At 40.1% G+C, this 21,760-nt stretch overlaps 1 protein-coding gene across 1 annotated transcript in view; it reads left to right on the plus strand.

Annotated features, from left to right (window-relative positions):
* The window catches only part of SPOCK1 (SPARC (osteonectin), cwcv and kazal like domains proteoglycan 1), a 410,736-nt gene that overhangs the window by 379,563 nt on the left and 9,413 nt on the right, over window positions 1-21,760 (plus strand). The window contains 2 exon segments of the mRNA XM_083728616.1: window positions 12,084-12,200; window positions 20,149-20,370. Of these exon segments, the coding sequence (XP_083584742.1) occupies window positions 12,084-12,200; window positions 20,149-20,370 (339 nt within the window).

Raw genomic sequence — 21,760 nt, forward strand, 5'->3', positions numbered from 1 at the left:
TGGGTGTGCCTGAGAGTTCTAAGGAAATTATAGGAATTTAAGTGTCAGCTCAGTGACACTTGGGCATCTCTACATTTTATATAAGTTTACAACTCCCCTCAAATTTGTAACCTGTACTTGGACAAATCAGTATCCCCTTGTGCATGCACTCTCCCTCTGATAGAATATATGGAATGGACCCTACTGTCTTTTGACTCCTCAAAACTAGCTTCTTGTAAAAAAAAATCAGGACTTCTACATAGAAATAATAGGAAATTGAAGGATAGTTTGTGGAAATGTTCTATGAAAAGAACAAACTATGGCTGGAGAAGACAATGGATTGGATCCAGACTTGGGCTGCAATCCTAACTTTACCTACTCATCCTGTATTGCACAATGAGCTTCCATTCTATGTGTATGTTGACTAAAATATATCAACAATGATTTCAACTTAGTTTTTTAATGACAAAAGCAATCAATTAAATCTTGGGAATCCAGAAAATCAGTGCTAGGCCCCTTTAATAGTAAGGAAAAAGAATAGTGTTATTAAGACTTTTTCAGGATTTACATAACCATTCTTATTGGTGCATGTGGCTGCCCATTTGCAGGATAGATTCACACTTTAAGGAATGTGATGGCCTAGACATAAAAATATGGTAATGATACTCAAGTAACAGTAGGTACTGTACCAGGTAGGAATTCTGATCTCCTCTGACATTTTGCTTTTTAATCTCTTCACCAGATGTCTACTTTGTTATTAGCCCACTAGCTGAGGATCGATTTGCTTGCTCTGGACGCCTGTTCTGTTAGGAATCCTGACAGCCAACCCACCTCCCAGGGCAACACTTCCTGAAGCTGTTTATTTTTAAGTCAGAATAATTTCCATGTCTGTGTACCTATAGACATTTTTTTTAAAAAAAAAATCAACTGTTTTAAATGAAAACATAGTATCTATGTAGATTCCTAATCAACAAGCTACTAGTCACTTCTCTGGTTCCTGGGAGAGAAAATCATTAGGTGATGATTTCATCATATTAATGTTCTTTCCACTGTGTGCCCTCTGCAGCCAGCATAGCCTTATGTTGCTCTTCCTTACGTGATTGTAACATAGACACAACTGCAAGCAAACACAGGGGTCAGGATCCACCTTCCTTCGTACAGCACAACTATTATGGATATTTTGGGGCCTCAAAAGCAACTAAACCACTTAAAGGTCACTTTCTGCGTCATCTTTCAAAGTCAGAGCAGGCATACCCTTTTAGCACAACCACAAATCTCTGAAGATATGTGCAAAAGCATTATCAGAATTGCCACTAATACATTTGTCTCTGAGACAGTGTCCATGCATAGCAGAACATACCTAGACATGAAGTGTGCAGAGACAGAAGTTTGTTCCATGTGTTTTCAGAAATAATAATATTTTATTATTATTTGTACCCCACCCATCTGACTGGGTTGCCCCAGAAATGAGTGATGTGTTGTAGAGCACCCCTCTCTTTGAAATGTTTTACGGAAGAGAGTTGTGATTTCAGAAGCTGGAAACCACAAGCTGCAGCCCCCCTCCGCCTTATTTTAATTTGCCTTGATTTGAATACAACCATGTCCCTCCTGTTTGCATGTCCTGTCTTTGGGTACAGCATCAGAATCGTGCTTGCTTAGGAGCTGCTCTTCAAAGTGCCCTGCCAGCAGAAGCTTCATTCATTTCAATTTAGAAGGAACAGCAGGGTAGAGACATTCTTTGTTCTTTCCATGGAGTTCTTTCCATTGCAGCTCACGAGGGAGCTGCGTTTTCTCCTCATTTGCACACACTCATTGCCTTTCTGTCAGGTTTTCAGAAAATTGCAGGGAGGATCCATTGGGACACCTCTAAATGCTGCCATCCCCACGACGCCCGAGAACACCTCATTTTCCTTTTGAAGTCTGTCTCTGTTTTCACATTTCAGAGTAATTCGCTGTATGACAACATTCTACTTTAATGAAGCCCTGGTGGTAGGAGACATGATAACATTCAGCAGGGAACATACAAATAAAAGCATAGAGGACGCACATAATATAAAATCAAAATCAGCTGGGCATGCAAAAAAGCTAATGGAGGAGAAAAACTGTTTTTGTAAGCATATGCTGACTTGCAACTGCCTCTTTTCATCTTGCTGGAGCCAAGTCGAATTAGATTTATGTCAGTTCAGCAAAGATCCCTTCTGGACACCAAATTGGGGAAGGGGAAAATACACACGTGTGTTGATTCTCATCTTAGTTGGCCACTTATATGTTGGATTCTTAAGACCTATTCCCAATTACACAGCTTCTGATCTATAATATGCATCTGCCTCCTTTCTAGTTAAGTATGATATCTTTATTCAGAACTGTTCCGAGTTCTGAGTGATATTTCAACTAAATCACAAAGCAGGAAATTACTTAAGAATTACAATAATCCAGCATCCATAACCACATAGATCCTGAGACAATTACTAATGAGTCTAAGGAAAGAGAATAAGCATATGTAAAAGGGTGAGACCTTTCAGGTTCCTTTAATTACCACATATATTATTAGAGAAAAATGAGCCTTTGTATATCTATATGTAATGCTGCATCACAATAAAAAGGGCATTTATCTTCACTGCATTCTTACTGAGGAATGCACCTGCATTTAGGGGGGTGGGGTTTGTTCAAATAGTTACATATAACATTTGCTTCCAAGTTCTGTTTGCAGTCCTGCACATATTAACAAATAGCTTGGAAGCTGAGCTTTGAACAGCTAATCCTCTGTGATTCCAGTACTTAAATTAAGCCAGCAGTGGACAGACAACCTGTGACATTCCAGATACTGTTGGATTCCAACACATCCGAGCCCCATCCAGCATGGCCAATAGTTAGAAGTTGCCCACCCCTGCTTTAACTTTTGCTGTTTTATCTAGCAGTCCTCTTCCCTAATCCCAGATCTGCAGGAAGGTGGGAGCTGGCTGTCCTAAGGGAATGGTGCTGTGTGTGCTTCAATACAAGCTTTCTTGCTAGAGTGCAGGCTTATAGACCAATGCTTGGATCCAAGGCCATCTACTGAGGTCTAGCTGTGTAAATCAAGCCCATTCTTCTGAATGGAAATGCACCTAATAGGATTGGTGAACTCTGCTATATTCCAGTATATCCTTATAAAAGTAGTGTGACAGTGTTTAAGGAAATGTTGGGGACTCCAACAGAGTTGCTGGTTACAATCTCAAGACAGATGGTTTACTTTATATTCCCTGATGAAGTGGGGAGCTCAATTGATTCAAATTTGTTTATTCCTTTTTCATTTGTCCTTTCCTGAAGCCCATTGTTATTTCAAGCTGAGTAGAGAATAACCAAAAGGCTGGGACAAATGGCCTTGGCAAACAAGCAATTGAATTTGGTGCCTTTTAAATTTGGTGCCTGTGAAAGAACAAAGCTTTGATGAACTGGACTTGACTGTATGGGCCTTGCTTTTAGATGGACTATTATTGTGTATGATGTGGAAATGCAAATATTTCTTGCCTGTTCATTTGAGGATTATAGGGCTAACTTGCTATACCTAATTTACCCTGAGACTCAGATGAGAAAACAGTAGAACTCCATTGTGTGAGGGATTGCGGGCACATTTATTATCTGAGGGGCTCCACGACTTCTTGTTGCCCACTGGGTGAAACTTATGATTGGCAGGAGGCAGGTGGGCAAATGCTCTATTAACAGGTAGCCAGGGTTAGTTAGTTAGTTAGTTAGTTAGTTAGTTAGTTAGTTAGTTAGTCACAGGATTAGTTCACTCAAGAAACAAAAAAAAGCATATGTAGGCTCAGAGAGAGTGGAGCAAATTATATGTACCAGGATTGGAGGGCAAGATTCTACTCTAGGATATGCAATTATAAAGATGGAGAAATAATCATGCTTAACTCTTGTGTGTTCTTTTTCCCCGTTGGGAAATACTTTCTGTCCCTTTAACACAAATTTTTCATAAGCCGGTTATCTTTTCTTATTTTAACACCTCCATGCGTAGAAACCATAAACTACACCACCTTGAGAGGCCTAAGGGAAGTTTATAGGTTGATTTAAAAGGGGCAAGAGAGGTGTACTACCTTTCCTCAGATGGCAGGGGCCCCAGAATGGCTGTGAGGTGGCTGTCACAGTGCCAAATGCAAGTTCTGCTGGGATTGGTTCCACTAGGCAGCTCCCAGTTGGAGCTCCTTTATGTGTGTGTGAGAGAGAGTCAAGTTCCCAGGGTGGAATTCTGTTAGATCCATCCCTTACTCTAGATCAGGCATAGGCAAACTTGGCCCTCCAGATGTTTTGGGACTACAACTCCCATGATCCCTAGCTAACAGAACCAGTAGTCAGGGATGGTGGGAATTGTACTCTCAAAACATCTGGAAGGCTGAGTTTGCCTATGGCTACTCTACATCATAGGTCTTCAACTAGTGGGCTTGATCTATGGTGGGTCACAACTGCAGTGCTACAACCAAACCAATATATTGCTAAAAACCTTAGTGAGTCCACAAATGCATGCTTGGGCTGAAGGTTGGTCCTGGGTCTCAGAAGGCTGAATATTGCTGCTCTAGATGCCACCTGTGGCACAAAGCGCCCTTTCCCAGCTTAAGGTAGTACATCAGCTGTGATCACTTTTGAAAAAAGAAAACCTGACCACTGTTATCTGCACCCTGTTCAAATCCAGATTAAACTACTACAGTGCATTCATGCCCTGAGCTGCTTTTGAAATTGGCTCAGAATAGGCAGCTAGATGGTTGGCAGGTGCTGGTAGCCAGTTAGAAACCACACCACCAATTTTAAAAGAGCTGCGCTGGCTTTCCTTTTATTTTCCTTTTAACCTGAGAAGCCCTATATAGCTTGGAACCCAGATTTCTAAAGGCCCATATGCTCATCTTTGAACAACATTCTCCAGCGCTGCCCCCCCCCCCCCGCTTTGTTTGAGGTGACAACTAGGGTGGTGACTTGAATAAAAGGCCTTTTTAATGGTAGCAACTCGGCTCTACAATGCCCTCTCCAAGTTTTCTATCCAGGTTAAATTTAAAATAGTATGCAAATGTGGATTTTCATGCCAGTTGTTTTTGGTGCACATTAATGCGGAAATGTAATGGAAGAGATGAATGAACACAGGAGAAAGTGATTCAGATTGGAAATAAGATGATTCATCTCTTCCAGCTTGATCCCGTTTTCTTGCTAATTTATTTAGATTTATATGTTAAGCATTGTGGTCATGAAATAAAATTATTTTGAAATTAAGTATGTCAATCCTCACATTAAAAAAAAACATCCTGTCTTTTCCATCTCACAGTTTTCCATCTTTCATTTATTTTCCTTTCTTGGCAAGTTGATTCAGTCTTTGCCTATTATTTTTTCCTGTGGTTTTTAAAATGATGCATGCACACCACATACACATCTTAAAGGATAGGCAGATGACATGGATCTTCTCAATATGCGATGGGCTACAAGCCAATGCAGCTAACCCACGAGTAAAGCATTATAATGCCATACGCTTGATTACACATATTATACTAAGTAAACAGCTCAGATTAAAATAAATGATTTGGCTCTGTAGAAGTACAGTTGATAATTTCATATTTGCTTACCTTTTCGCTAAGTAAATAAATAAGAAGCACATCACAAGGAGACTTACCTCTATTTCCCATGGGTAGGTAATGAAAGAAACAAATTATGAAAACATCTAATTTTTAAAGGAATTAAAATAAAAACAATAACCAGCTGGAATCTAATTAATTTCATATGTCAAACATATTTGAGTAGAGCTGCATGAGTTTCATTCTGCAGTTTTATTCTTATGAGCTGCCAGAGAATTCATCATTAGTTACATTGAATGAAAAACAGCAGTGTGGTTTTTTTCACTGAGCCATACATGCGGAAAGGTCCCACTGAAATTCAGAAGTCTAGCTGAGAGGGCAGAAATGAGGGCAGAGAGAGTTCCATGTGTTTCTCCTTCCTTTTCTGTTTTGTGTTTCCAGTGGAAGGGAAATAAACTGCAACAATTCCTGGGCTGGGTCAGCATAGGCTTCTCCCTGGATGGAGAAGGCTTTGGATCCAAGTCCTCCGCCTTATCCATCTCAGCAGGCCCCCCAATCTACCCCCAGCACCAGATCCTCCAAGTGTCCCGATTTTCCAGGGGTGTCCATTTTAGAGAAGCTGTCCTGGTTTCTGATTTGATCCCAGAATGTCCCACTTTTTCTTAGGATGTCCCTATTTTCATTGGAGAAATTTTGGCGGGTATGGCATCCAACCCCTGAAGGCAATCCTGTATCGGCAAGTTTTTTAAATGTTTAACATTTTATTATGCTTTTATATGTGTTGGGAGCTGCCCAGTGGGGCTGGGGCAACCCAGTGAGATTTGTGTGGGGGGGGGGGGATAAATAGGAAAATGGGATTGTGGAATGGGATGTCCCTATTTCCATCGGAGAAATGTTGGAGGGTATGCAGCACGTCCCTTTTCCAGGCCTACCAACTCTGCTACTCTGATATCATTGGGGCTGCAAGGGTTTCTGCAGTGGTGGGGAGGGGAAAATCTGACATCAGTTCTCATTTGGAGAGAGAGATCTGATGCTTCCTATGGAAGTTCATTACTTTCCTAACCAGTGGTGAAAACAAGAAACAAAAAAAATAGGATGTGATGCAGAGAATCTAATATTGTCAACATTATTATCTCCATAGTCAGCCTGTGCTTACTTTCAATGAGTTCAGACTGTGCCTAGCCATTGTAAGCACCACACTCTTAGGATAATTATTTCACTTCTTATTCCCAAACAAAGACCATGTCCATTTGCCCTCAATGCAAACTTCACCCATTTCAGGCTAAGCTGGGTGAGCTGGCTTTGATTCACAATGAAGAATACTGATTTGCCACAACATCACCTGGCAAGCTACTTGGAAGGCTACAAACAGAACAAAGAATCTCAACCCGTATTTTTCCACTAAATTAGTTCTGTTTCTGTTCTCCCTAATGTACAGGCAGATTGTTTTCATGGTCATTAGGATTACTTCAATTCTCCAAGGAAATCACTCTTATTGTATAGATTGCTGCAGAGTATTCATGTTAAGCTTTTGTCTCTTTTAAAGGAGCAGCCATTTCCCTGAGAAGCCCTACTTATGTGTAAAGCTTAAAATATTTTTTCAGTGAAATGTGACATTTACCATTATCTTAATCTCGGAAAGATTGGCAGGAGGGGAGTTGGGTGGCTTCTCTTGGCCTTGCTTTTCTGTCTATGCATTGATCCAAGGTTGTATGCAAGTGGGAGAGACTTGCGTCATATGAAGTGGGAATGTGAATTTTGCAGCATCCATGATCACATGCACAGAAACTACATATGATGGTCAGATAAATGTGGTAACTGACAGAAGTGAAAGGCACTGGGTTTTGTTAAGGCATTATGACATTCTTCCCGTAATGTTAGATGAACTGCAACAGCCCATGGACACATACAAGTAATTGCATAATGTTGCAATCATTGGGCGTCACATTTGCCTACTTCCCATTGGCACCAGTTGTATCTGTATACTCCTAACTTCCTTATGGTTTGAATTTTTGTACACCCACAAGCTTTGCCCCAATCTGATGAGGTGCATCTTCTTCTTCCTCCCCATGTTGAGGCAAATGGGGCTCTGCTTTGAATGAGAAAAAAGTGGTATTACAAAGCTCAAGAGTACAGTTGATTTGAAAAGGAAAACAGTGGAGAACGAAGGGAGAGAGGGTGGTTGGAATATGTGTGGGATCTGCATTGGCACAGGAATAAAAGGGATCACTAGTGGAAGGAAAGATGGGGAATAAATTCAGTTCAGCTAGCATTTAAAGGTGACCCTCCAACATTTGCATTTTCCAAAACGGCAAACTGAAGCACAGACTTCCTTCAACGTTTTTGCAATTCTTGCTGCAGCTATCCTGTTTTTGCAGTGAAAATGACTACTAAAACAAAACAAAAAACCCCAAACACTGCTTTCTTTATCCATTGCCAAAACTACAGGAGTCCTGACAGAATAAAAGGTAACCAATTAATTGGCAACAACAACAGCAACAAATAAAAAGCCTCATATTTTCTCACTAGAATAAATTTTGCAACTTGTCAGTAAGGAGAACTAGCATCACTACACTACCATGCTAGAGAAAGCTACACAGAATTGCAGCCTGTTGTGCAGCTGTTGAAAGCAGAAGCACCATGCCAGAAAGCGAGAAACATCTGGCAAAGCATTACAGGTGGTGTACAATAGAGAAGTATAATCTTCCTGCCCAGTATGCTAAAATAGTTTGCATCAGTCTCTGATTAGCTTCCAGATTTCTGGGCATCTGAGTAAGCTGAACTGCCAAAACTTTCAAGGTTCTCACAGAATTAATTAACACTTACAGAGAAGCATCTGACATGAACTAGGAAAGTAGGCTATGGCACAGTGCTTCTCTCTGTGCATCTTTGAACGGCAGCCCTCTGTCTTTGTGCTATTTTATCTCTGAGCTTTGTTCTTTAAAAACCCTGTTTTATGTAAGCTCCACATCAGAATGCGTTTCCTCTGTTCGGCTGCTTGGGCAGGTCCTGCATTCATCTCACAGCTATTACTATGCATCCTCTTGTCTCCAGCTTTATTTGCAGCACCAGGTGTAAGTAAGTGACAGGAGGATCAGAGGTGGTTATCAGGACAGGCACTGTGCTTCTAGAAAGCTGGCCATTAAAACACCCAGAACATTGTGTATGATAACACTGGGGAACCACTTTGACATGAAATGTTTGTATCTAGAAAAATGTAGTTTCCCCAGCATTGAAGAATAACAGCCTTTTTCTTCTTCCCTCTACAGGCAGCGGGGGTTGGGGGTGGGGACAGAGAACGTCAGTGTAAATACGCACATTTATTTTCATAAAAGAGCTACTTGCTTGGTTTTATGAAATGTCAGCAGTGAATATTTGGTCTAATTAGGAAACCTGTTTCTAAAGTGCGTTCCCAGCTTCTCAACTGACTTTAAATGGAATTTCTACTAGTACTAACAGGGGAGAAATACCCACACACCCACCACTGTGAGCATAACTCCCCATTTTCCTTTCCATTCGCCTCCCCCAAACCACAGATTCCTAAGGGAAGACATTATTCCACAATTTCAAATGCAAGTCCAATGGATGCCACTGTAGTTGATGTTCTGTCGAGTATGTGATGAAAGGGTACCATGTATCTATAAAATCACCCCAATCTCTCTTTCCAGCTAAGGCTTTAATTTTCTTGGTCATTTATATTTTTTTTTCTGAAGGTAATCCAAACTTTCATTTCCATTGTGACATTTGCAAGTGTTCTAATTTTGGGCAACAAGTTGTCAAACTGCTACTTAAAGAAAAGCAATCAATTATTTGTATCTCAGCTTGACATTTTCATTTTTAAAGATTGTTACCAGTACTAAAGGTGGGGTGCAAATAACATTTGTTTTGTGATCAAACTTATTTCACCAACAGCATTTTTCCAAAATGGCTGTAATTTGCTGCAGGCCCATGGCATATGTCTATGTTCCAATCTCTTTACACCCTCTCCAACAAAGAGCAGAAATAGCTTCATTAATATGACTGCACCTCAAAGGTGTTAAATACCATCTGTGTAGCAGCTTAAGAGTATTCTGTTTTATGAGCCTGGGCACTGAATTTAAGGGCTTTGTGCCCCATAGGCTCTGCCAATCTACCTCCTTGATTACTGTATCTAGATCAGATTCCCAAGTATGTTTCATCAAATTTGTTTGTCCTAATCGTATGTCACTAATGATTTTATAAATTATTGATTATGTATGTTTAGATTCTGTGTTAGTACTTAAAGTTAGATTTTCAAATTATGTTAGAGTTCTGGATGCAGGCACGATGACTGTTGGATATGCTAGAAACTGCACCAGCCTTGGGCTTACAGGCTCTCTCTTCCACTTTCCCTTTCCTTTCACATACCAATACAGTGGTACCTCAGGTTACATATGCTTCAGGTTACAGACTCTGCTAACCTGGAAATAGTACCTCAGGTTAAGAACTTTGCTTCAGGATGAGAACAGAAATTGTGCTCTGGCGGCGCGGCGGCAGCAGGAGGCCCCATTAGCTAAAGTGATGCTTCAGGTTAAGAACAGTTTCAGGTTAAGAACGGACCTCCGGAACGAATTAAGTACCAAGGTACCACTGTATTTCTACACTTCCTGACAAGCCATAATTTGCTCTCTTGTTGAAACTTGAGAGAGGGGAGTTTGAACAAACCAGAGTTTGCCCATGAGAACCAGGAAGTACAAAAACTGTTGTGCATGGGGGGAGGGGAGAAATTACCTCCAAGTGTTTTCAGCAGCCCAGAGTTTTTCCAAAGGGCTTCAACAAGTAAAACTGATGAGAAATGGGAAGTACTTTTTCATTATCAGCAGTTCAGCTTTTGGGAGGAAAGAATACTTCATGTCCTCAGATAATTCATTAATTAAGGTATTTTGCTCCTACGTGAAAGCAAACCAAGGAAGAGGAAGAATATAATAAATAAAATATAAGGTTGCATATGTTGCTGATAATAAAGAATAGAATGATGAATAATACATAGACTTTTTGGTAATAAAAACAGCATTCTTGTTAAAATTGCATTTCCCTTCACTATAATTTGCCAATTTTACATGTTTATGTCTTTGGTTAAGAAAAAAAACACCTTTGCAGAACTTTGAGATCATTTAAGAACAGCAAATCTTCATTTCTTATTCAGTAGATTTTGTAGAGCCCAGTTTATTTGCTGGTGACTTTAGAATGAGTGTGAAAGTTACCATGATCTAGTGAACAGAGCTGACCTAACCAATGTAAGAGCCACCATAACCTGAATGTAGTCCACCAACCATATATAGTGGCCAACCAAGATGCCTGGACTTCCCCCACCAATTGTTTTTGTAGTCCCAGGCAGGTCACAGGTAGCAAAACACAGTTGTTTATTGTACCATGTAAAGAAATTGGTTTTTTGGCTGCTGAGCATGTTTCACAAATGAAGTCTATGTTCTCTTGCCTTCTGATATGATCTTCAGTTGTATTGGTTCATGCAATTGATTTTGCCTTTGCCTTTGATACACTGTCCTTCTGTTGGCCATCCCTGTCATTTGGCATGCTCTTTTTTCTTCTCACAGTTTTAAACTCTAAGGTCCTTGCAGCAAAAAAAAAGAACCTGTCTTGTCACTTAGCTTTATAAAGCACAGTGACATTCATGTGACTATATCAGAGATAGTTGGAGGGGCTGTATTAAAATATGCAGTGAATAGGGATTCTCTGCTGTGGATTATTCTGTAAAGCATGTCCTATGCTACTAGAGAAAAACCTTCTTTTGTATCTGAAGAAAAGTTATTTAAATTTTAGAATGAGTTTATGACAAGAATGATAAAATGGCTTCAATCTGTGAATTCAAACACTGAAGATAATGCAAAGCTGGAACATTCTTTGTGTCAGGAAGCACTGTCTAATTTCCCCCCCCCCCCCTGCTAATAAATACTGGCTTCTGCTGGGCACTAATCTCTTGGCAGAAATTTATGAGAAAAAAATTAGATGTTTCCCAATAAAAATTTATAATGGAAGCAAGCAGTGTATGCTTTCATCCAGGTAAGATGAAGAAGCAGAGACACCCTTAAGAGGTTGCAAAGTCTTATTTGTCGTCAAATTGGAGAACATGACAGCTTCCATTAAAAGAAAGATTTCCTATTGCCATGACAATAGCTTTAAACTAAACCAAACAAGGGATATAAATTATTCTCAGGGTCTTGTTCTAATAGCAATGCTAGATGGCTTTCTTTTTTCCTATTGCTGTTTGATTGATGTTCTTTCTCAGAAGACCTAAAAGGTGACAACCAAAAAATTCCCACACATCTTGTGAGATGGATTTTTGTCTGGATTGTAAACCATAAATTGTCTCCCACTTAGGCAATATTCAAGTATAATAATAAATCTTGTCTTACTGCCTTGAATTTTCTTGATAAACCCTTCGACCTGCTACTCCTTGTCTCTTTGAAATCTAAACATCTTTGAATCAAAGTTTATTCTTCAAGAAACAGAAGAACAATAATCATCTTCTGTTAGGACATGTGTAGCATGTTCTCACTAATTTAATTATTGTCATTTTCTTAACAGCTTGCACAGACAAGGAGCTGAGGACCCTTGCATCCCGCCTAAAAGACTGGTTTGGTGCTCTTCATGAAGATGCAAATCGTGTCATCAAGCCAACCAGCTCGGATTCAGCACAAGGCAGTAAGATGACAATCTAAAAATAAAGTTTGAGATAAGTTCACAAGTTCAGCAAGTCAACAATAACTGTAATGACAGCTAATGTGGAATCTTTCGTTTAATTATGCTGTGGTACATTCTCCTGCTATTTCAAACTACCCATTATTTTGTTTTATTTTCCTTTATTTTTTGCATATAGAAACAGGGTTTGAAATTTAATCACCATTTGCAGTCTGTCAAGTCGGGAAACTGTAAGGTAGCTAATGGACCATCTAGGGAAGAACTGTACCCTGCAATGCATTAGACAAATAGGATAATACTTGGGGTTAGGAAAAATGGGGTAGACTCGCAGGGGTCGGCAAGGCTTGCCAGGCATGGGCCGAATCACTCCAGTGGAGATCCTCTGTGGGCTGGGCCAGCGCAGCGCGACACCAGAAATCATTTCTGCATATGCCCAGATGCCAAAAACTGCACCTGTGCAGAAGTGATTTTCAGTATCTGGGCATGCGTAGAAGCGATTTCCGGTGCCGCAGACATGCGCAGACACGATTTCCGGTGTCTGGGCTTGTGCAGAAGCGATTTCCAGAGTTGCAGAAGAGAGTCCCTGCGCTGTGCTGCGCTGGTTTGGCGCAGCACGTGGGGACTCACCAAGTGGGCAGCTCAGTTCGGAGGCGGCTCATGGGCTACTTCCGGCCCATGGGCCTTAGGTTGCCAATCTCTGGGGTAGAGCAACGGCTGTGACTCCTGCTGGATATCAGACAAAGGCCTAATGTTCTGTTTCCTACAGTGGCCAGCCAAAGGCATATGGGCAACACACAAGCAGGACTGGGGGGAGTAAGGGGGACAGCCCTTGCCTGTTATTGTCCACTAATAAGTAGTAGCTTGCTAGCTTGCTACCCACCCTTCAACAGCTCTTAACAATTTAAAATTCAGAAATTAAAAACAGGTAAAAGAAAATACAGCCGCAAGAACAGGGTGGGTCCTGAAAACATTCCTCTCTAGTGTAAAAGGCTATGATAAAGTTCTGGGTCTTCTATGTTCACAGAAAGCTGTTTAGGGAAGGTGTGAGACATACCACTGCAGGGAGTGAATTCCACAGCTTACAGAACCATCAAGCCTTGTAGAAATTAATAGCCTCCCCCCCCCCCCATGTATTTGTCTAATAATCCCTCTTTTAAAGACATCTCAACTGGTGAGTGCTGTGATTTAAAAATGTGTTGGTTCTGTGGAGGAGGGGTGCATAAGAGGGCTAAATACAGTCTCTTGCCTGAGGGCCCACAGAATCTTGCATCCAAGATCCAAGGCGCTGGGTCAAGGCTTTGTGCAAGAGGAACAGGCCTTCTGCTGCCCCAGTGACTGACAGCATGCAGTAGGCAGGGAGCGGGGGGGGGGGAGAGAAAGGGGCTTTCTGTCAGTCCTGTTACTCCTTCCCTCTAGTGAGGGGTGGCAGAGTTTGCTGAAACTAAGTGAAATGTCAGCAGCCTCCCACCTGCTCTCAACAGAATTTGTCAGACTCGGGCAATTTTTCAATCTGTAGGTTAAAAATTCACAGCAGGCTTTGTGTGCTACAAATATTCCCACGACAGGCACTAGATTGGAAACATAATTTTAACAGAATGCTTTTTTATCCATTTATTATTAAGCATGCAACCGCCTGTCTCTGAGCAAGAAACTGCAAGACCTTTTCTGTGTGAAAGTGCCTTTTTTCTTGGGTTAATGAGTATTTAGGGAGGGAGGGTGCAGATTGTAGGCAGGCCTAAGTGTTACCATGGAACAGCAATCCTGAGTAGAAGCTATTGGTGTGTAACTATATCTGGCTTTCCCTACCATTTATTTTAATTATTTAAAAGGACAAACTGCATTTGTAATCCTTCATGAAAACCAAGAGGATACTAAAGATGTTCTTTTGGATAGCCCAAGCCCCTTGAATAGTACACCTCTACAGTAATCCCACCCAGGAGCCTAGTAAATACTAAGAGCAGACTCCATGTTTGTGGACGGTACCACGTCAAACTGCTTGCGGCAGAATAACAGAACTGAATGATGCTTAATATAAAACTTCCTGCTCACAAAAAAACTAGATATTGAAAGCACAATTATGGATCAGTCTTTTCCTTGGTCTACCAATTTGTATATGCAGAGGGCCCACCCCTAGGGATAAATTCAGCTGTATGATTTCTTTGTCTGCAGTCTGAACTTGAGCAGAATGGACTTCCCACCCCAGTGCTGTTTGTGTGAACCAGGCATAAGTTTCCAGTGCTCATGAATCTCTAGCCTTTCACCATTCTGCTTGCATTTTCCTCCCCCGACATGTGATCACTTCATTGACATGAGCTGTCAGGTTATGCTTATGGAGCCATAAGAAGCACATGCTTTTTTCACTGCAATCTATTTTGAGTATTCCTCTGTGGTTTTAAAGCAACTTCCAAATGATTGGAAATGATGGCTAAGATTTCTCTGGATACACCGCATCTGGAGAAGGTGTTCCACTGAATTTTTTTCCTGTGCTGCAGTTTGATAGGATGCTGCTGTAAGTTAACGAAAACCGAGTGGATCAAGTTCATCTGCAGGCAAAAAGTAAAAATTATATTCTTCCTATTCATTCGTGAAATGGAAGTATTGGCACAGTTTTAAGTTTTAACTACTGTAATCTCATTCGCTGTCCACTTTAAGCAAAGCTCTTTTCTTTCTTATTTGCAAGCAACAGAAACAAAGTTATTCAGAGCACCAGTGTTGTTGTTGTTTTTGCAATTAGTACCTTTTCTAAAGTGAGGTGTTGCTGTTTTTTAAATGTCACTGGAAACTAGTTGTTCTGTGCAGTGGAAGCCTATGCATGTTTTCTTGAAAGTAATTCCCACACTGTGTTCAGTGGGTTTAATGCCCTAAAAAGTGTGGTTAGGATCAAAGATGCAGCTAATTTAGCTTCAACAGCCCAATCTTAGAAATTAGAAATTAATTAGGTCTTAGGGATGGAGCCCACAGATCCACCTACATGTATACAAGATAAAGCATTCACATGGCATATAAGCAAGTGTTGAGCACTACATAGCTTTCTTTGAAAAAAAATTATCCAGATTTGCTTTTTTGTCTCCCTTTTGGTTTGTTCATTTCACTAGTCCAACACAAACACAAGGCCCCAATATATATAAATTGATATTTTATTTTACCTGCAAACAATAATGCAGCATATACATTGTTACAATAAGGCATAGAGAATGCAAGTGGTCTTATCCAGTTCTTTTCCTACTAAATAGTTGTTTCCATCTAAGTTATAACATCCATATATATTCCATTCATTTAAGAGAACCCATAATTTGCACATTTTTTAAGATTAGATCAGTAGTTATTCTAGTTCAGATGTGTACAATCAGTACACGGGTTCAGCTAAGCTGGTGTGTCGTCAGAAGCTCCACTGAACTATGTTCTGTACCCACAAATTTATGTGTATCTTTTTCTATATTGAATCTGGCTGTTCCAAAACTATTTATTATAGATTGTATTTTCATTAAGTCTGCTTCTGTCTAAACAGTGCATTGTGCCCAGTGTTTCAGTGTACAATTTTCTGTTTATTTTTACGTGTGAAATGTGTAGGTGAAAAGGTTTTGAGACAATAAGAAGCCTTTTACAAATAGGTCACTTATTTGAATCTCTTCCAGAATCTGAAGTGATTGGAAGCTGGTGTCTCTTGTTACCAGCTGTCCAAGAAAATGTTACATGTAATGACTTTTGGTTGAGCAGGTGTTTTGAGTCCAAAGTATCCCCTTCTCAACAGGCACTAATTAATAACCTTTCTAGAATTGCCTGCAAATATATCGAGATACTTGAATGACCTAAAAAGCTAGCGAGACTTCTGATCTTTGGCCTTATTATTTGAGACTGTGGGATGAAGGGAAAAAGTGAAAAAGACAAAGCTTTCTCAATGCAGGCGTGTTTGAGCTGTAGCATTGAATAGGATTCTTGCTTACTTCCAGCCAACATTGTAGGAGAGGAGTAGAGAACAGAAAGTCGACATCATATTTCGAGTGAAAGAAATATATTAAGCTTCCCAACACATATAAAGAAACCTAACATTCAGCACTGTTGTCGTCTTTACCCTACTTTTCTTGCACATCCATCTCCTAGCGCAAGGTGGCATATGCAGTTCTCCTCCCCATTTTATCAAACCTGTGAGGTAGATTAAGCTGAGAGTGACATATCAGATGTCTAACAAAAGGTAATAGATTGATGTGATGATTTTTCTGTAGTTTCTTGAAAGTCACTGCTTTGAATAAATAAAATGCATTTTTTCCCCTTAAAGGTTTACTTGTCTAGAAAGAGACAAGAAAGTGTACATAAGACTTGGCAATCTTGGACTTGATTGTTGACACAGGCATGTCAAGTAGTGATTCAATCAAAGCAACTTTTATTCAAAAGCAGTTTAAAGTGAAATAGAAACTTGCTGCCACATCTCAGCACCATAAATACTTGAAAGGCTTTGATCCCTCACTTCTTTGCTTTAACCTTTTAAACAGCAATAACTAGCTAGCTAAACTTTTCATAAGACTTCTTTAAATGCCTGCATATTAAAGTAGCACATTAGCATTTTCTAGTAGAAGTCTTGAGGAAAATATTTTTTAAAAAATTATACTAGAACAGTGTATACAAATAAATCTTGGGCAAGTGCAATTAACATCTTCTGGTTTTCACATTTGGCCCTTACAAGTGCATCATAATGCTGTTGTTGTATCTATATTAATTACTGTGTCATTCAGTTAAGTGCTTGCATTGAGATTGCATACTGCAATAATCTGATTAGTAGCAAAGCTTCTGCCACTGTTGTGGGAAACGCCAGATGTAATAGGTATAAAGCTGTAGAGTTTACCTAGACCCACCTTCACTAAGTTTATATGAATGTACCTACTTTTCTTCAGCATAAAGCTCCTCGCATTTTTTAAAACACAGTTCTACAACTTTATAAGGAGAAGGTCCTAATTGGTGTCCACCCCTCCCCTACTGGATGCAACAAGAAAACTCCTCCCTCCCCTTTAGAAAGTATTTCTTTGTTTCTTTTAAAGGAACAATCAATGAATGGGGTAACACAAATGTGTTGCCACTGTTCCCCTGAAACATGAGGATGGATGGATAAACTACCATTTTGATTTGGTTGTCACGCATGCTGATCATTTCAGATGAAAAGCCAGGGTCACCCTGCTGCTGAGGGATGCACTCAGAGCTCTCTTCTGCTCTCTATTATCTGTCTATTATCTGAATTAAAGGCATTTCTAAAATGCTTAGTATCTAATCACACCTCCAAGTGATATATAAAAATACAACATAAAAGCAATGAAACTGTATCACAGAAACTGGAAACCAGTAAAATGTTATTATAAAAAGGTGTAAAAACAGGAAAGAGCATCCCTGTGCAGGAACAATGGTAGAAAATGCCCTTTTTCAGGTCACTACCCTGTGATATTCTGTAGGCTGCAGTGCCACAAGTAAAAATTCCCAAGACAATCTAAATGATCTTACAGGTCTATACAGGGGCAGACATATTCTTCAAATATCTAAAGGGCTGTGACCTAGAAGATAGAGCAAGCTTGTTTTCTCTTGCTCTGGAGGGTAAGACGCCAACCAATGGCTTCAAGTTACAAGAGATTCTGACTAAACATCTGGAAAAACTTTCTGGTGGTAAGAGCTGTTCAACAGTGCAACCCGACCCCCTTGAAGGTTTTTAAGCAGAGCTTAGATGGCCATCTGTCATGGATGAGATTCCTGCATTGCAGGGAGTTGGACTTGATTACCCTCAGGATCCCTTCCAACTCTACAATTCATATGATTCTATGAAGCCTCATTCCTCATGTATCAATTGTACCCTGTACTAGTGTAAGAGGAGACCATGATCACTTAGCCTCCATTCAACACTTCTCAGTTTCTTCCGAAATTAAAGTATCATACATCATAATAATTTGTGATCACCAGGATCATAAGTACTTAATTTCACTCTGGGAACTCAGAGTCAACCAAGGAAATGAAAAATGAATAACAATAGTAGTTAGGGCAATGATCTAAAATACGTGAAAGAAAAGCCCCTAGCCCATCTCTACAAAGCAAGGTACTGGAAAACTCTGACACTTGCTTTCAGGCCCCAGTCTCAGTTGTCTTTAGCTTGAAGGGAAATCGGTTTATCTTTTTGAAGTAGCGTGTAATAAAATAGCATTAATGTTTATATTACCTGAACACCTCTGATAGTTCTTCAGTGTCACAGAGAACCCTCCATCGGAGTTACACCTAAAGAGCTTTATTCCAGTGTGGTGCCTTTCTGATCCTCCACTTAAAATAGCAGACAGACTTCAGTTCTATTCTAGGCTTTCATTAACAGTTCAGTCTAAGAAGTCTCCATGCCACCCTCCCACCCCCCGCAGTTATGTAGAAGCTCATATGATGGGGAAATCTTCCTTTTATGCACCATCAGGAAATGACAGCTGTTCAAAAAGGGAAGACAAGTTCTTCAACGGATTGGTTGTAATATGTGGTACCAATGTACTATTTGTCACCATCAAACCAGAGATAGGTGCTACAAAATATGTGTCAGAACACTAGGTATACAAACTTGACTTTCTGATTATTGCAAACAAATCGATACGATACGATACGATATCTTTATTGTCATTGTCCCTTGCGGAACAATGAAATTGAAAAACTACATAAAAACTACATAAAAACTACATAAAACATTCAAAAACCCCTAAAAACTCTAAAACCCCATTTTAAAATACACTATACTACAGAGACCCCTTATGCTGCGTTTAGAACCAGAATTGCATTAACGTAGAAACTGTTTTTCAGGCGGCTAGTCCTGGCCTTTATAACCCTATACCTTCTTCCAGAAGGCAGAAGCTGAAAGAGATCATTTCCGGGGTGCGTACTATCATGTGCTATCTCTGCCACTTTCCTATGGCACCTGGCAGCATAGATTTGATCTAAGGTGGGAAGAGTGCACCCAATAATTCTCTCTGCAGTCTTTACAACCCTGGATAGCATTGTTTTTTTCCCTGGCCGTGCAGCTCCCAAACCACACACACAGACCATAAGACCATAAATCTTTGACAAATTATGTGTCTTGCTTAACTCTGGCAAGATGAGGTGTGAGTAGGGCATCCAAATGAAAACGTTGCTTCACACTATGAGTTGGAAGTGGGTTTCCGGGATTACAAGCAGAGATGCCAGGGTTCTTGGAGAAGGAGAAAGTCCTGTAATTGTTTTCCTGAATCAGAAGCTGCAAGCAGTTTTTTTTAAAAAAAGCTTTGCCATAAAATACATGCAAGCCTGCTAATCGCTGCCATCAAAATGTGTTTGGAGAGCTAGTTGTTAACATGCAGAATGCAGCATACAGAAGAGTGTATTGCAGAGAAGAAACATTTACAGAAAGAATTTTCTCATTTTAAGGAATGTGAGAGAAGACTATTAAGAAATTTAGTGGAGAAAAATGGACCTTGTTATATATTCCCCCTGCCCCGCACATGTGCAGCACTTTGCATTGTACATTAATGTAATCACTGTGAGTAGCTTTGGGACTAGGTTTTGGCGGAAAAGCAGGATAATATGTGCAGGATAATAAATAAATGTGCAAATGAACAGAGAGGGCAAAATTGAATTCTGAACGAAAACAGGCTTCAATGAACTGTGAACCACTTACCTTGCCTTTTCATTCACATTTGTGAAACAATAATGAATGGCTATGACTCAGAGTATTATCCATCTCTAAGGCTTACCCTGCTGTCTTTTAGCCCATCCATTTCATTCACACTTCATTCTGAATTGGGATCATCATGTTCCTTTTTCTTACAAGTCAAGAAGGAAAGGTTAATCTGAAATCAATTTTGCCCCAGTTATCTGCAAGACTGAAAACAGAGTCAATTAGCAGGGTTTCTTGTTTTCAAGAGAAATCTGTATGTTTTAGCTCAGTCTAGGTTGTTTGCTCCTGCCTTTACAGGATTTGACACTAGCATATTACCAATCTGCAAGGATTCGTTGGGCTGGATGTTCAACAAACTGGATATGAACTATGACCTTCTCCTCGATCACTCAGAGATCAATGCCATTTATCTTGATAAATATGAGCCATGCATTAAACCGCTCTTCAACTCCTGTGACTCCTTCAAAGATGGAAAGCTTTCGAACAACGAATGGTGCTACTGCTTTCAGAAGCCTGGAGGTAAGTTACTAAATTTTGTACTAGAAAATTGACTCTGTGATGGCATGTTGATACTAAAATATTTATACAGGAAAACTAGCTCCCATGTAATATTAAACGGCAATTGCGTTATTAGGATTTATATAAGGCACATCAACATACCTCATTTCTAATAAAGTTGGCATAGTTTTAAATTGATTAAATGAGGAGACATGCTTGATTTTCATATGGTAAACAACACTGATATTATTACCACTCCACTTACTTGTTACGTATTGAGTGGCATTCAGTTGAGTAGCATTAGATGGCTAGAAAATCCTGGGTGTGAAAATCTAAGCATCAAATAGACACTGACACCTAAAATGTTGAACCTAGTGATTAGCACCTGGTTACTGAACACAGCAGGAAGCAAGTTTCTTCTCCCATATTTACAGAACTTGGCCACTGACGCTTACTTAGTCCCTGCTTCTCCAGACCAGTTAGTTCCCATGGATCCAAAATACTTTCATCACTATGGCTTTCAGTAATCTCAGCCCTTTCAAGATAAATTGGAGGTGGGTTAGCAGCAGATCCAGTTTTGCCATCCCCTTATCTTCTTTAAACCCTTCTAGCACTGGCGGAGGAAGAGGAGTGCGGGGGGAGTGCACTGCCCCTGGCAGCGCGATCCCGGTGGGGTGCCATCGTGGCTGCCCCCCAGCCTGCACTGGGCTTCACACCCCTGCAGGTGGCGCACCACAACCCCAGGACACATGCCAGCCAGCCCCCCGGTGCCGGAACATGAGGCTCCGCCACTACCTTCTAGGCCAACTGTATCCATCAGCAGTGGGCCCAGAAGCAGGTGGGCTTTTGCCACCTGTGAGCTGGAAATGGCTCTTCTCCAAGTGGATGACTGAAGGGTTAGTCATCATTCTATGATTAATTTACTATTATGTACTTTGCTATGGTTTCTGCAAAAGGATTGCCCTTCCCATTTCTTCCCTCCCAAAACATAACAAAACAATACCATCAGTCATTCTCCCCTTGTTCTCATTATCTCATTAAAAAAATGGAATTAAACAGGAACTGCACAAAGAAAAGAGAAAAACGTATCCGTACAAAGAGTTATTTTTAGCAATATCACCCAGATAGTCTTCACTGCCTAGAAAGACAAGTTCTTCAACATTTACTTTCCTCTTAGATTCCTAGTTTTTCTTGTTTCTCTTTTTATGTTCCTCTCTTTTTTCTTATAATTTGTTCATTCTTCTTTTCTTTCCCAGCATTTTAGTTTTCCTTTTAGAATAAATTTCTTTCTAATCCTTGCATCCTTTAGTTTGCTTTTTCCATGTAATTCTCTCCCCTTGTCATTCTTATCTTTCCCATTTTATTATTCTTTGTCCACAATTTTTGTTGTTGCTTCCTTTAAACATCTTCC

This window comes from Podarcis gaigeae (assembly GCF_964106915.1).
Source record: "Podarcis gaigeae genome assembly, chromosome: 2".
NCBI classification, from domain to species: Eukaryota; Metazoa; Chordata; class Lepidosauria; order Squamata; family Lacertidae; genus Podarcis; species Podarcis gaigeae.